The sequence below is a fragment of the Gloeophyllum trabeum genome (genome assembly GCF_000344685.1).
Source record: "Gloeophyllum trabeum ATCC 11539 unplaced genomic scaffold GLOTRscaffold_00011, whole genome shotgun sequence".
Taxonomy (NCBI): Eukaryota; Fungi; Basidiomycota; class Agaricomycetes; order Gloeophyllales; family Gloeophyllaceae; genus Gloeophyllum; species Gloeophyllum trabeum.
The window spans coordinates 1,076,346-1,091,026 of NW_006920420.1; the positions used below are offsets into that span (position 1 = coordinate 1,076,346).

Consider the following 14,681-nt stretch of genomic DNA (forward strand, 5'->3'; position numbering starts at 1 on the left):
TATTGACCTTATGTTGTACTACTCCTCTGACTATAATTATGATAGTATTTCGCGTGAAATTGGACTCCAAGTAGTACAATAAGACTTACTCTGTTTAATACTTTTTATAGCGAGATCGACATCCCACACCCTAAAATACGCATTGTACTTTCCGTACTGTTGTATTGACCTTATGTTGTACTACTCCTCTGACTATAATTATGATAGTATTTCGCGTGAAATTGGACTCCAAGTAGTACAATAAGACTTACTCTGTTTAATACTTTTTATAGCGAGATCGACATCCCACACCCTAAAATACGCATTGTACTTTCCGTACTGTTGTATTGACCTTATGTTGTACTACTCCTCTGACTATAATTATGATAGTATTTCGCGTGAAATATATCTACGTCCACGATCCCAGTCACGCACATGCCATACATTGGACTCCCGGATGTTCGGTATCTGAGCCCCTCATAATTCTCCAGCTGCACTGTTACTTTGATACAAGAGGTCCATGGCGCTCGGGACGTAGGTCAGGGCTGATTTCATCTTAAAGCAGCTGACGTACCATGGAAGACGGTACAGAGTCTTGGAGAGGGGATACCTAGCCGATTTCGTACCGATGGGGAGCCATGATTCATCCAATGCCTCCTTGCACACCCTTGCTCAGACTGCACCGCGCTGTACATTTTCGCCTGTGTCGACATTGTCCGCACTTCGTCCGGGACATACATCTGGTCACACAAGCTCGTTTTTGCGGGCGTTGCTTGTACACATTCATCATCGCCGCAGCCGCATTGTTGGCTACTGTGTACCGGCATGTCACTGGGAGATATGTTCGTCTAGCGTACAAAGAAATTGAGCTGCTATCATCTACAAGACAGGTTAGACGTTTTGAGTCAACGTCCTATAACAGCAAATTCTAAATAATAGAGCCCGTGGGAGTCTGGGAGAGGAAGCGAGACGGCACGTATCAGCCATCTCGCTCTGTGACTCAGGCGATGGGGAGGGTGACGACAAACTCAGCGCACTGTCCCACTGTATTACGAATGTTTTACATGTGTAGAGAGCTAATGGATTATTGCGTTTGTATGCCTGTTAGAAGACGTGGAAGTTGCACGACTCTAGTTGTAATGCCACCGCCGATTTCGACGAGCGAGTTTGGCTGTTTCTCCCGCTCAGCGCGGGACATGACTTCTGCTTTCCAAGAACTCCAAGGAGAGTCTTGTTAGTCCCCGGAGAAATACTTCCCGCGCGGTTGCTATATAGTTCAGTCTACGTAGAACTTCAAGTTGAAGGTGTAGAGTATGACAAACCGCTCCCCAGTGGGTATCCTTCATACCGTAACGACGATTTCAGTAATGTCAGAAGGCCTTGCGGTGACGTAATCCCTTCCAGCGCTTGTATGATCAACCTGAAGGCGCATCATTCCCCATCTTCACTTCAGTCCGTCAGTAAAGGGACGTTTGACACCCTCAGACGTGGCAACTTCACGTCATCCCGAAAACCACAGGGTACATGGTCATCGTTCTGTCATTCTAGACCATTGTCACAGATAATCCATTGTACGGAGCAGGGCATTGAATACGGGTTGTCAACGAATGACGGGAGCAAGCGGAAGCTTGGTCGATCCTACTCACCTGCCATATATGGATAAAGGCACAGCCACCTGCATCGATCCCTGCTTCTCTCCGACTCGGACAAGCTTCATCCGCAACGTTGACGACACAAGGCCACATCTCGAACGGACGCGCTGGAAGCTGAGGATGCTACCGCCTACCGCACATATACTCTTTCTGTGTCTGTCTGCGTTACTCGGATGTAAGGGATCTCGGGTCATTGGCGAGCGGGGCTCGAGCAGAATAGAACAGGACCGCTCAGGACCTCCGTTTCAGCGGCTCCGAACCCGCGTTGAACTCTGAAATGTGGAGCTCTCCTTGTTTCTCTGTACCTTTCTTCCGAGCTCTCACTGACCGCCGGCTATGATCGATGCCAGGCACTGCGAGCGCAGGCTGCCCTGCAGCACCACCACAACACTTCCGCTGTCGCTGTTCCTGACATACTCCCCATACTCCGGAACGAAGGAAGCAACCTTCTCTCGATGGCCAACCTCGAGAATCAGCGTCATGGACTTCTACATCGCTGACGATCAACACCTCGCACAAGTATCCAGAGCATTATAAAAGCTCTACCATCTCTCACGAATTCTCAACAGCGAACTCAGCGAACCCGGCATCCACGAGACCGACCGACCTCCTCTTTCATCTGCAGTCTCGTCTCACGCCATGTTCTCTCGCAAGTTCGCCGTCCTCGCCAGCTCTGTCTACCTCGCCCTCCTCGTGGGCGCCAGCCCGATGCCGCAAGCGGATCTCACGATCTCAGCGCTGAACCCCGGCCCCACGCCCCTGCTGAACGTCACCGCAGACGTCCCCGGCATCGTCAACGGAACCGTCATTGTAGGCGGTCTCAGCGGCGACGACTCGACTGGCGCTACCGACGGCACCACCACAGCGACCAACGGTAGTGGCGCGGCCAGCGGCACAGACACCTCTTCAGCGACCTCGTCTGCGGCAAGTGGTACGCCGACAGACAGCGCCGCTGAACCGGGAACGAGTTCAACTACTGGTACCGCCAGCGGTACGCCTTCCGACGACTCTACGGCTGGCACGGACCCATCTGGCGGCAGCACCGTCGCCGCTGCTGCGTCTGTCGGCGAAGACCCCTCTACGGATGGTGGTAACGCTACGGATGGCGGTGACGCCGCAAACTCTGGGTACGCACTTGTTCTATCCTGTCGTCATTTCCCTCTAACACCGTACCCTTCAGCTGCTCCCCGGCCGCGACGGTAACCGTCACCATCACCGCCTCGAGCGCACAACCCACTGGGTCCAGCACGACCGACGGCGCTGGTGCTCAAGTTCCAACTGGCGGCAATACCGACGACCCCACCAATGCCGGCACTGATCCAAGCGACGGTAGCACCGACGGCAATGCCGACCCGGCCCTGGCAGCTTCTGCCAGAGTTAACGGTCTCAACTCGGGCAGTGGCGGCAGCGAGACCCCCACCGATTCTGGGGACGCTAGCGGGGCGCCCACCGATTCTGGCACCGGTAGTGGCACCTCAACCGATTCCGGCAACGGTAATGCGACCCCCACCACTTCTAGTGACGGCAGCGGCACCACCGACACTAGCAACGACGACGGGAACGTGTCCGGTGCAGCAGCATCCCGCGTAGGCAGCGGGGACCCGTCTGCAGACGGCGCTGACCCCAGTGCTTCTGCATCCGACCCCGCCTCTTCCGGCACTACTGCGGATGGTGGCGATACGAACGCCACGCCTTCCGGCGGGAATGCCACGCCCACTGACGGGGTCAGCACACCTACTGACGGGGATGGCATATCCACCGACGGAGATGGCAACGCCGCGACGTCGACAGCCGCTGTGAACACAGCGCCCACGCCCGCTCCCGCCGACGGTGGTTCTGCGTCCTCTGACCCAGCTGCCGCCTCGTCTACCGCCTCTGCCACCGCTTCGTCCGTCGACCCTGCCGCCTCCCCCTCTGCCTCCGCCGCCGATCCAGCCACATCCGCATCCGCCACGCCCGCGCCCTCCAACTCGGAGACGACTCCAACCTCCAGTGCTACAACCACCACCCCCTCCTCCACGTCCGGCCAATGCAGCACCGGCACGGAGTCCTGCTGCGACAACGTGACGATGGCGGACGACCCCGACGCGGCCGCGCTCATCTCCCTGCTGGGCATCACCGTTGGCGACCCCACTACCCCCGTTGGCTTGAGTTGTACGGTGTTGCCCGCTACGGGGTGCCAGAACTCGGCGCCTGTCTGCTGCGAGAATAACAACTTTGGTGAGTATCTCATCCATGGTTACCTCATGCAAGCGCTCACTCTCGCTCGCGTTTTTAGACGGACTGATCAACGTCGGATGTGTCGCCATCAACGTCTAGTTGCTTCCCCTGCTGTAACACGATAAGGACTTTTTCTGCTAGGACGGTGACTGTGGATTTTACTCTACCACCTTTCTCTGCTGTACACTACGCCTATGTTGCTTTTTTTGCTAATACCAGTTGGTCGATAATCCGAGTCTTCCTCCACAGGCGACCCCTTCATTGTATAGTTTATCGCTTTTTGCATAATGCCGCTTGTAATGGTATGTTTTGTAATTTACATGCCTCGATATAAAGCCCATGCTAGCGCTCTCCAAGCCGGTTGACAGTAGCACATCGATTTGGTGCACCGTCACTTGTTCCAACGACGTTATCTTATTCCATCCTGCAATCGTACAAGCAATTTCTCTTCTCTGTCTATGCATTATCTTATCTTACATTGACAACCGTCCGCCGCTACCCATCTCACAGCTGAGCAAGAATAGCGTCCGCCGCGGTGGTGGTCACCACACTGGGGTCAGGCTCGACGGTCACGGTCACCACCTTGTCGCCCTCGGTGATGATCACATAGCGCTACAATGCACATTCACATCAGTCTTCACTGCTAGACGAAACGCGGGCGTTCTTACCTTCGACCGCGGGGCGCCGAGAAGGGGGGAGGCGTCGAAGAGCAGACCGAGCTTCGAGGTGAGGATGCCTTGATCGTCTGCGATGAACTTGACGGCTGAATAGCTGCGTCAGCACTGTACCAACCAAGATTCCAGAAACATCTGCCTACGTGTGCCTGAAGGAGCAAGCTGATCCTTCCATGCTCTATACAACGATCAGTATCACACGCCTGCACCAAAGGCGCCGCATACACTCACTTCAACACGAATGCGTCGTTCACTGCGACGATGTATATCTCATTGACGCCCTTCGCCTGGAACTGGTCGTACTTCTGGATGTATCCCGGGACCTGGTTGGTGCAGGTGCCGGTGAACGCGCCGGGGACGCCGACCTACACGAGATCGATTAACACCCGGCTGAACGACGGACGGCAGTACGGATTACTCACAATGACATTCTTCCCCTCGAGCTTGAGCGGGAACGCAGCATCGGGCGCAGCGTTCCCCGCCTCCTTCACCTTCTCGGCAGGGACCACGTCCCCAGGCTTGACCTGTAATCGCGAACTAATCAGCCATCTCGTCGCGCGCCGCAACGTCCACCGTACCTGGGCCTTTGAAAGAGCAGCAGCAGCCGCGGAGTGCAGCGCCTGGGCAGCGCCAGTAATAACGGAAGTCATGGTCGTATCGATGTGAGTGGGAGAGTCGTGCAACTTGATTGACCGGTGGCTGCAGCTACTTATACTCGCTGTGACGTCATAGCTACACTTCACTGTACCAACTTCGCTGGACTTCGCCATTTTTCTTCATGTGATGCGTTTGTAGTCTTACACGTTTAGTATTACGGGCTGGTATACACGGGAAGCTTACTATAACATGCATGGTATAAGGGGGAGCTCAGTGCTATGACCGGGAAATGTTCTGATACTGCAGACTCGCGCTCTCGTATTCTCGCTGGAATATCCGGTCCTTTTCTTTCACCATCCACCTGAGAGAATAGTCATCAGCTCCTCTTCATGACAGACAGGACCACGGCTGCTCACTGCATAAGCTCGTTCACATAGTCCCGCACGATGCTCACCGATTCCGGGTCCATAGTCGAGTTGGCCACCATCTGGGGCATGCTCACTGTCGAATAATAAGCAACTACCTTACACCAGGGATCGTTAGATACTTACCTAGCATCCGTAGGAGATGCTCTGCCCCGTAGATAGCACTCATCTCCTTCTCTTGCCCAACCTTCACGGTAGGTCCCGTCACGAATTGTCTCCGTATCTCAGCGTACTGTGGCCTTTCAAAGCGGTAGAGCAGGTTCTGCCCCAACGAGCGATCGAAATAGACCTGCAGCCCCGATATGATAGTCGGCAGAACCAGCTTCGGGTCCCGCAAGCTATGATCATCAAATTACAATGCTGCAGCGAAGCATAACCAACACCACTCACTTCGTCGCCCCGGGCGGCAGCGCGAGCACATACTCCTTGAACTCCTCCAGCAGCTCGACGACGTTCGGCGTGCGCGGGAGCGGCACGAGCTGGATCGGCGGCGTGAAAGGACTTGTGTGGGACCAAGAGGTAAGCTCACCGACCTGGTTGTTCTTCGTCACCGCCTCCCAGTCGTCCACCAGGATCACCTTCAGGATCTCCGGCACGTTCAGCTTCATCTCCGGCTTCTTGCTGCCCTCGTCCTGCCACCGCCACCACCGTCCGTCAGCCCTGCTTGATCCTAGCGAACACAGGGGAACCGCGTACCTCCTCGCGCCCGCGCTTCGTCCCGCGAGTCCCACCCTCCTTTCTGCCCGTGCCCACCGCCTTCGCCCCATCCTTGTGCGCGCCCGCCTTCGCCTTGGCGGAGGACCCCGACGCCTGTGCGCTCGCCTGCTCCTTCAGCTGCTTCTGCAGCTGGATGCTCGCCTCGTTGTACTTCAGCAGGCGCGACGCCGGCACCCACTCGTCCCACCTGCGCGTGCGGGGAGGCATAGCGTCAGCGTCTCGTCCTCGTTCCCAGTGTTATTGGAGTTAAAATGAAGGGACAAAGGGACGATGATGAAAGGACGGGAGAAAGGATAAGGAACCCACGTCTGCTTCCACCCCTTGTAGTGCACAAAGTAGTGCGGGCCGACGCTGCCCAGCTGTGTCGTTGTCTCGTCCCAGTTCTCCACCTTGAGGATCTTCGCCTCGTAGATGAGCGGGCCGTGGTAGCATAGCACGCGCTCGTTCACGGCGTACGTGGGGGCGGAGGTGGCCATGTCGACTTGCGGTCAGAGTTCAGATTGACCTGGTAGAGCTCAAGGCGCGGTTGAAAGTAGGAACAAGGCCTGATGGGCACTGTAAAGAAAAATGGTTACATTAGCCAGGACTCAGGAGAACGAGCGACTGGAAGTTTTAAGACTTGTACCTGGGGATCAGACTAGATCGGACTGCAGTGTACGTCTGGATAGCAGGTCTGAGATATGAAGACTGCGGACACCTTTGGCACACCCAGCGATCTACGAAAAGAGAGTGAGTTACTTATGGTTGCTCAGTACTCATGAGGAGGTTGCAGCCGCTGGCTGAGCGACGCCGTGGCGGTGATCGTCAATACGAAGTCGAATGTCTCAGCCTTCGTCGCACACACTTCCGGAATACGTACATCATCACACGAATAAGAGCGGACTCGACGGATGGGATAGCATAGGGCATATAGGCATGTATACATATGGACTGCATAACTGCTCGTATCATCGCGCCTCCCGCCACACCGCACCCCTCACAAACACCCATCCACCCGCAAGCGAGGTGGAAAGTGCTCTCTCATAGCTCCAACAGTGCAAAGCGCGACGGAAAATCTGCACAACAGAGCGCCCATCAACAACGAGTCCAAACATGATAACAAGTGCGCACTCACGTCGAAAAGGATCGACAAAACTCCGCCACGTCCTCCTCCACATTCTTGAAGAGCTCTGGTCGTAATATCATGAACGTAGCTTCGATGCCTGGGCCGCCCCGCCGGCATCCTCACGAAGCCGCATGATTAGCAAGAAATTTCGTATCTTAACACACATGGCCTAGTTTGGAGACCAAGTGTCGGATGGGATTATGTGCATAGCCTGTGTTCTTGGGCCTGCTTGAGACACCGTCAGCTACCGCGTACCGGGAAGAAGGCAAACAAGTATCTCACGCCTGATGTTATGTTACAGCACCGCTAACACGAGCGGGCGCGCGCCCGCCGCGCGTTGCAAGCCTCGCAAAACCGCTTGCGATGCTTCTGCTTCCCGAGCGTCCAGTCGTAGACAAAGTCGTACTCGATGCTGTGCTTCTTCGCGAGCCCCTTGAAGAGGTCGCGCAGCCCCTGGTAGTCGGGCAGGTTGTCGAACTCGAGGCCCCGCGCGTACTTGTAGAAGATGTCGAACTCCTGCGGGAGCCCGACGGTGAGCAGGTTCTCGCACTCGAGCTTGCTGTCGCGGATGACGTTCCACGTTTCGGCGGTCGTCTCGCCTTTGAGCTTGCGCCACGGCAGGTAGCCGCGGAGGAAGTATATGAGCATGTATGCGAGAGACTCGAGGTCATCGCGTCTGGATGACTCTGTCAAGGGTTATATGAGTATGACGCCCATATATGAGGAGCAAATTGCGTACCAATCCCAAGATGCGTATTTATCGAGGCGAAGAGAGAAGTTCCAACGCCGTGATGGTCATCTTGTTTGTATGGGATGTGAAGCGTTGTCCGCGGGTCGCGGTATTTTTTGGCCAGGCCAAAGTCAATGACGTTGACCAGATGAGCGGAATTGTTAGTGCCCATGACGAAGTTGGCAGGCTTGATGTCACGGTGGACCAGGTCGCGTGAATGAAGATATTCGATGCGAGAAAGCTACAGAGACGACGCGTCATTTCCGTGTTCAGATGACATAAACGCGTAAACGAAAAGCTCGAAACCTGAAGATGAAACTCGACATGGCACCATGACGCGCAGTCGTGCCACCGCGCAGGGAAGACGCGTCTCGATCCACAGGAGAAAGCATTGTTCAAGTAGGTCATGCACATCACATGGTAGTCTACACCGGATTGCCACTCACAAGTTGATCGGCTAGCAAGAGCACGGTCTTGAGGGAGAAGTGTCTATTGCACATCTTGAAGAGGTCCTCCAACGAAGGCCCGAGGAGGTCGATAATCATGACATTGTAGTCTCCTTGCTTGCCGGACCATAATATCCACGGCACGCCAGGAGCGCCGACGAGCGTCTTGTATATCTTCGACTCCTGCTTGAGCAGACTATGCTTTGCCACAGCAGGCTCGACCTTGATGGCCACCTCCTTGCCAGCAATGGTGTGCACGCCAAGGAAGACAGTCCCTAAGGCAATCTACGCGTGAATATCGTGACAACCGGCAGACATGTAGAAGGGACTGACCGCAACCGCCAATGGCGATTTCCTCCTCGAGCTTGTACTTGCCACCGAACGTGAAACTCATGATATTTACGTGATGGAATGGAGAAAGGTTAATAGCGATAACAATACAGACAGCAGGTGAACGTGCAAGGCGTATGGCAGCAGAGCTCGAGGACGTCAATGACGGCGACCGGGAACGAGGGGGGAAATGAACCACCACAAGCCCCGATCCTCTCCAGTTTCGGGTTTCAACTGTGATTACGTCAGCAATACGGGCGCTGTTACGGCACTGCTTCACACGGTCGGCTTATCCGGCTCAAGTCCAAACAACTTTGTGGCGAATATTGGGCGAATATTCGCCGCAATCTGGTACTTTCAGCCGGAAAGTACGGTCTGTGTCATCACAGTATGCTACTGCTATTTGCGCACGTCGCTTATTATGAGCTACACATGCGGGCGTGAGCAATATACAACCGCAACCGAGGGATTTCAAAGTGTGTGCACATTCCCTAAGCGGGTTCGCAGTGCCTCGCGACCATTGAGCCTATAACGCGCCATTAGCCATAGCTTTTGGATAGTGCTGGCGAGCTTACACAGCAAGCATAGAGTTGACATATACTGCGATTCATTCAAATGAAGTCAGACTGTGTGCCAAATGACAGAAGTTACATTCCTTACATTTTCCCAATACGAAGTATATTCCGACAAATATCATGGTGCCTGGGAGCACCAATACCTGCACAATTACCAGAGGGCTAACGTTAGACTATTCATCGAAGAATTCAAACTACCTCGCCGACTTACACAGGCAAGGAAAATTATCATGAGGACACTGATACGAGTGTTAGTCCCACCAATGCTAAGTCCGGTAGGCACGCAGGACTGACGTTATGAGGGCACCCGTAGCTATGGTATACTTGATGATAATGCCCACCACAGACCTGGAGTCGGGTGAGCAAGTATGAGAATGAGGGTATATGCGCTTTCATGCTGACCTTGAACCTGTAAGCGTATGTCTCTGGGCTTTACGAAGGAGGATAGACATGCTTATAGCAATTCCAAGGTCAGCTACGATAGCGCAGCTCACGATCGAGCAAAGCAGGGCCTGAGAGCCAACAGTTATTTGGCTTTTTCACCGCAATCAGAGAGTGTGATATACCTTCAGTACTCTGTGCTCTGCAGCTGATTCATCCAGGTCGGTGAATGAAGGGAACTCGTAGCTTGAAGATCAAGAGGCATAAGCTTGGTATTATTGAATGAGAACCTGATACCCTCACAACTGTACGGTGTAGACTGCGTACTTGTGAGATAAGTGAGGAACTTCGAAGGGTGTGATTGCAGACCTGTTGAAATTACTGGCGGCCCTCGTTGGGTAAGCAGGAACGAACTTGACACTGGGAGACGCACCGATCTCGAAAGTCGCCGGCAGCAGCTAGTTTCGGATATACTGAACTCCGTACTCCCATACTGACAGTTGGGACAATCTCACCAGCAGAAATGTCATTCTCCGTTTGCTCACTGCACGCAAGAATCTTGTTCCAGCTATAAGGCCGAGCATCTGATGTCATTCACTCACACATCCATATCCTCCTTATGTAGAAGCTGGGAAACGTGTTAGCCATGAGGGAAGGGGGGTCCCGGTACCGAGGTACTTACCATTGGACGACGTAGAACACTACTTCCTAAAGCAAAATGAATCAGACTAAATTGGGATTCGTACGGAAGTCTGTCTGACTGATGGCACTATTTGTCCCTGGCGTTGAAGCATCCATTATCGGCAATACTTAGTAAGTAGACTGAGGCAAAGAATTTTCATACCAGATAACTCCTGCAAAGTCCGCAAGTTAGTCAAGGGCGGGAAATTTCATGAATCTATTATCTACCAATTTGCGAACAGATACCCCTCCGGGTCTCCATTACATCTCGCCACAAGGTAATACCACATGCTATGCCATATAAGAAACTGCTGTAGGGTGTCGAGCTGCCATGGAATCCATGAGTTCCCGATGACAAGTAGATATCGGAACTCACCAGGAAGACTATCGCGACCTATATTATGTTATATGATGCGCCGTGGCTAGGTAAGATGCTTTCGTTCGCGCTTAGGCAAACTTACCGTGAATTTGAGGAAACGTCTATCATCTCTGTATGTGCGAAAATAGCTGCAGGCTTGGCCTAATGTGACGCCGTACAGCCTGGAGAACGTCGCTCTGGAGGGTTACGCATTGAACGGATACTGGAGACGAACATAGTTGACATGATGGCACCGTCTAGACATGCGCCGAACGTCAGATGGAGTGACGCCATGATACTCAAGGGCGGTATGACGGAGGCTCCGCGAAAAAATACGTAGAGACGGATAAATCGCTAGAAAAAAGCGCACCCCATTATATATAACATGTGAGACGGCCGATACCGTCGACATTTCTCATTTCCCGCTTGTCGACGCTAGGGCATGTCGGTGAAGTCGCTCAGGGCGGGATGCTACGGAGGGCGGAGTGCGCGACGCAGATCGCCATTCGGCCTGATGACGGACCCCTTTCGAGCCACATTAAGTATAGCATTTTAAGGAATCGGCTGCCGCGGCTAGGCAGTCCTGGACTCGTCTTGTACACCAGAGACGGCGGTTCGTTGACACATCTGTGGGCGTAGAGGGCAGGAACTGCGCACCTCGCTGTTTTCGAGTCCACTTGTTCCTGGAGTCGGTGCCAGCCTGGAAGAGAATCCAATACCATCAGTCGATCTGGCTCTGGAGACTGGTGAAGCATCCCGATTCCACCGCGGGTACTTACCATGACCTAATTGAGTCCGTCATTAAAGTTGCCGTCGGCACACCCAAGTGTTATCAAGCTAACCACTTGTCGCAGCTACGACTCAGCTACTGCGATGTCACTTGCCAGTGAACACTTCAGTCCACGGAGAAGTCGACCTGCAGAGCTGGTATACTCTTCAGTCAACTCGTCATTGATTTGAGCACGCGCCTATGATAGGGAGCGATCGTCACATGGTATTCAAGTTTGTGGGTCCCATGCATATTAATATGGCCATGGCGATCTCGGCCAAGTATCCTGGAGTCCGTCCTTCCATTCTTGCGCGATAGATAGTCATCAGAAGGGACTGAAAAGACATGTGCTCAGGTTGTGAGTGCCAGTAGCATTCGACTGATCAACGTGCTGATCTCATCGGCTGTACTACTTGAAGGGCATCGACTGGCTGACGTTTCGACGACCCCTTCACACATAGTATGCCTGTAACACCCGAGCTGCTTAAGCCTCTTGTGTCATCCACTTTTATTCTGGACCATCGGCTATCGGGCTCCTCGCTCCAAGTTGTCGCTAAGCGGTATCTAGACCCAGCAAACCCCATACCTCCATCGGACAATTCGGCAGTAACACTCCTGTTTGCTCACGGAATTGGTCTCAGTAAGTTATAGCAAATTTTTTATAAACACGGCTGACTTGATGATCTACCTAAGCTACGGAATTATGGCTGCCCATTATCAAAACGATATATAAGGATAGTGTTAATGCTGGCCATAAGATCCGGTCGATCTGGGCGGTAGATTGTCCTAACCATGGAGACGCCCATATTCTGAACGAGGAGGTACTGAAAGATCAATATCCAAGCCAATGTGAGTGAGGTTCCACCCGGAGTTAGAACTACTGACTTTAACTATATGCTCTACTGCAGTCTCCCTTCGCGAATACGGTGCCGCTATATCGACGTTCCTGTCATCCGGTCTCCTGTCATCCGCTGAAGTCTCGAATCTTGTTGGCGTTGGACACAGTGGCGGCGGTGGAGCCCTGTAACACACCTCCCTTAATCCGCTGATCATGGCTGACTCCCATCCTGCGTCGCAGCGCTGTAGCTGCTGCAATAGCTTGCATATGCGGCGGCGTCCAGCCGCTCTTCAAGGGACTCATTTGTGTAGATTCGCCCTGGATGCAAGACAGATCCGCGAAACCGGCGTTCGAAGAGCTCGTGCAAGTGCTGGTTTCGATGGAGTTATCAAAGCCTCGTGAATGGCCTGACAAGAAGGCAGCCGTGGAATATCTCTCCGCTCGGCCGCCCTACAGCAATTTCCACCCAGACGTCATGCACGTTCTCGAAGTGAGCTCTATACTCCCTCCTCACGCCTTCAAGAGGTCCTGAAGGTCCTGTTAGGAAACACATTTCAGGGCTGTCTCCTCGAGCCCTGACGATCCCCGCGTGGCGCTGAAGACGTCGAACGAGCAAGAGGCCGCCACATGGAACTCCACCGACGACGCGTTCGCCGCTGCGGAGCTCCTCGAACCGACTCTGAAGGCGACGCCAACGCACTTGATCTTGGCCACCCGAACCGACATATGGTGCGCGAGTTTTTGCTCAGCTTTGTACCTGCAGCGGGTACCCGGATTCATTCTTATTCATTAGGCCTCCGCAAGTACTTGAAATGCTCAAGCGGACGGTCGAATCTCACAGGGAACAGCTCGCCTCTGTGGCGTACATAGACGCGAGTCATTACGTGCGTGAATACACGCACCGAGCGAACAGTACTAACTATGCGAGATTGCCACAGATTCCGCAGGAGAGACCGTACGAGCTTGCGGAAGCGATTCTCGCGATACTCAACGCTGCTCCCGGACGTATATCAGACGACCATGAGGATTCTGTGTGACATCTACATGTAAGGTGGAATGTGTGTTATCGGTTCTTTCCCAATCTGCAGAGGGTTGATCCAGATCGAGTGCCACACTGTTGAGTAATCGATACATCCTTCAACCAAAATGTGGAATACATGCTAGCGTCCATGGTGGTAATACAAGGAGTGTATGTAGGTAACGATACAATGCGCGTCGTTTTGACTGGCGTCAAATTACTGGGCTCCGGGTACACGCCGAAGTGGATGGTGAATGGTTAACCATCCCGGAGCCCTCTATCAAGCTCTGCTACGGAGGGGATCAGCAACATGATCCGGAACAGATCACGACGAACGTGTACTCACCCGCAACATAAGATCGCGGTTATGCAATTAGCAATGCCCACGAAACAGCCAGTTATTGCTATGGGGAAGAACTTCAATGACGGCGGGGTAGGGCGATGAAAGCGAGTACTAACCGCTGACAATGAACTCGAGGCAGCTTGCGATGACATCCACGACGGCCATAATGGCGTCGCCTATGCAGGCAAATATTCCTAAAATATTCGTAAGCAAAACATCTCCCGCAACGGTGGCGGCCAGTCTGCTAACCCGTTATGCACGAAACTATGATTCTATCCGAGAAAGTTATGTTAGAACCCTGACATCCATACCTCCAAGTCGGTCAGGTACGCACCCCATGGCTACTAGTACAGTGATACTTAGTGGGATTCGGGATACGGATTATCGTTATATACCGTCTGCTCTGCTATGACGTCGTCGGCACATCACAAGTCAGTTTATTCTTAAGTACGCCAGCCCAACGCCAGCCAGCGCCACACTGGCAGCCGCTGCACTGACGTCATAGCTTGACCATCTGAGTTATTTTGCACCTCGCGCGGACTGCAGCACGGCCGTGCATGTATAACACCTATAAGTACATTCTCAGTAAAGAGTATTGTTTTCACTATATGCAGGTGTCAACAAACAAATCTCGTGAGAACGTACATATTCCGACTCGACATCAGTCAATCAGGGAAAACTGTCCAGTCCCACATGCAGATTTATTGCTGCAGCTTGCCCCTCCTCAGGCTTCGATCTCCTTCATGGGAGAATGTATGGCTGTATCCTTCATGAATAACCAGCAAAGGTGATGTGAATGGCAACTAGTACATCATCGAAGTCTCAGGCTTTAGCATAACTATT

The 14,681-nt window shown here is 53.3% G+C and overlaps 5 protein-coding genes across 5 annotated transcripts; 2 read left to right on the plus strand and 3 right to left on the minus strand.

Moving 5' to 3' along the window:
• Positions 1-3,661: 3,661 nt before the first annotated feature.
• On the plus strand, positions 3,662-3,950 carry GLOTRDRAFT_46094 (uncharacterized protein; the record flags this gene model as incomplete). Its single annotated transcript, XM_007870030.1, has 2 exons — positions 3,662-3,851; positions 3,910-3,950. Coding segments are annotated over 2 exons (231 nt in total), but the record flags the coding sequence as incomplete, so codon positions are not given.
• A 287-nt stretch (positions 3,951-4,237) lies between these two features.
• Positions 4,238-5,208, minus strand: GLOTRDRAFT_140094 (Redoxin-domain-containing protein). The gene is made up of 6 exons (XM_007870301.1): positions 5,104-5,208; positions 4,948-5,049; positions 4,757-4,890; positions 4,669-4,703; positions 4,520-4,614; positions 4,238-4,463 (listed from the first exon to the last, which is right to left on the minus strand). Exons 1-6 carry the CDS (start codon positions 5,173-5,175, stop codon positions 4,356-4,358), a joined length of 546 nt encoding a protein of 181 aa, XP_007868492.1. The 5' UTR covers positions 5,176-5,208; the 3' UTR covers positions 4,238-4,355.
• A 97-nt stretch (positions 5,209-5,305) lies between these two features.
• On the minus strand, positions 5,306-7,059 carry GLOTRDRAFT_63886 (MRG-domain-containing protein). Its single transcript, XM_007870302.1, has 8 exons — positions 6,890-7,059; positions 6,571-6,819; positions 6,244-6,451; positions 6,081-6,179; positions 5,938-6,026; positions 5,674-5,885; positions 5,539-5,623; positions 5,306-5,483 (listed from the first exon to the last, which is right to left on the minus strand). The coding sequence occupies exons 2-8, from the start codon at positions 6,738-6,740 to the stop codon at positions 5,399-5,401; spliced, it is 948 nt and encodes a 315-aa protein (XP_007868493.1). The 5' UTR covers positions 6,741-6,819; positions 6,890-7,059; the 3' UTR covers positions 5,306-5,398.
• An 82-nt stretch (positions 7,060-7,141) lies between these two features.
• GLOTRDRAFT_140096 (protein kinase) lies at positions 7,142-9,067 on the minus strand. The gene is made up of 6 exons (XM_007870303.1): positions 8,879-9,067; positions 8,546-8,820; positions 8,109-8,340; positions 7,652-8,055; positions 7,379-7,594; positions 7,142-7,319 (listed from the first exon to the last, which is right to left on the minus strand). The coding sequence occupies exons 1-4, from the start codon at positions 8,937-8,939 to the stop codon at positions 7,676-7,678; spliced, it is 948 nt and encodes a 315-aa protein (XP_007868494.1). The 5' UTR covers positions 8,940-9,067; the 3' UTR covers positions 7,142-7,319; positions 7,379-7,594; positions 7,652-7,675.
• A 3,034-nt stretch (positions 9,068-12,101) lies between these two features.
• On the plus strand, positions 12,102-13,865 carry GLOTRDRAFT_140097 (alpha/beta-hydrolase; the record flags this gene model as incomplete). The annotated part of the gene is made up of 8 exons (XM_007870304.1): positions 12,102-12,279; positions 12,333-12,488; positions 12,548-12,662; positions 12,718-12,967; positions 13,022-13,206; positions 13,271-13,361; positions 13,416-13,785; positions 13,842-13,865. The coding sequence occupies 7 exons, from the start codon at positions 12,102-12,104 to the stop codon at positions 13,512-13,514; spliced, it is 1,074 nt and encodes a 357-aa protein (XP_007868495.1). The 3' UTR covers positions 13,515-13,785; positions 13,842-13,865.
• Between the last annotated feature and the right edge of the window lie 816 nt (positions 13,866-14,681).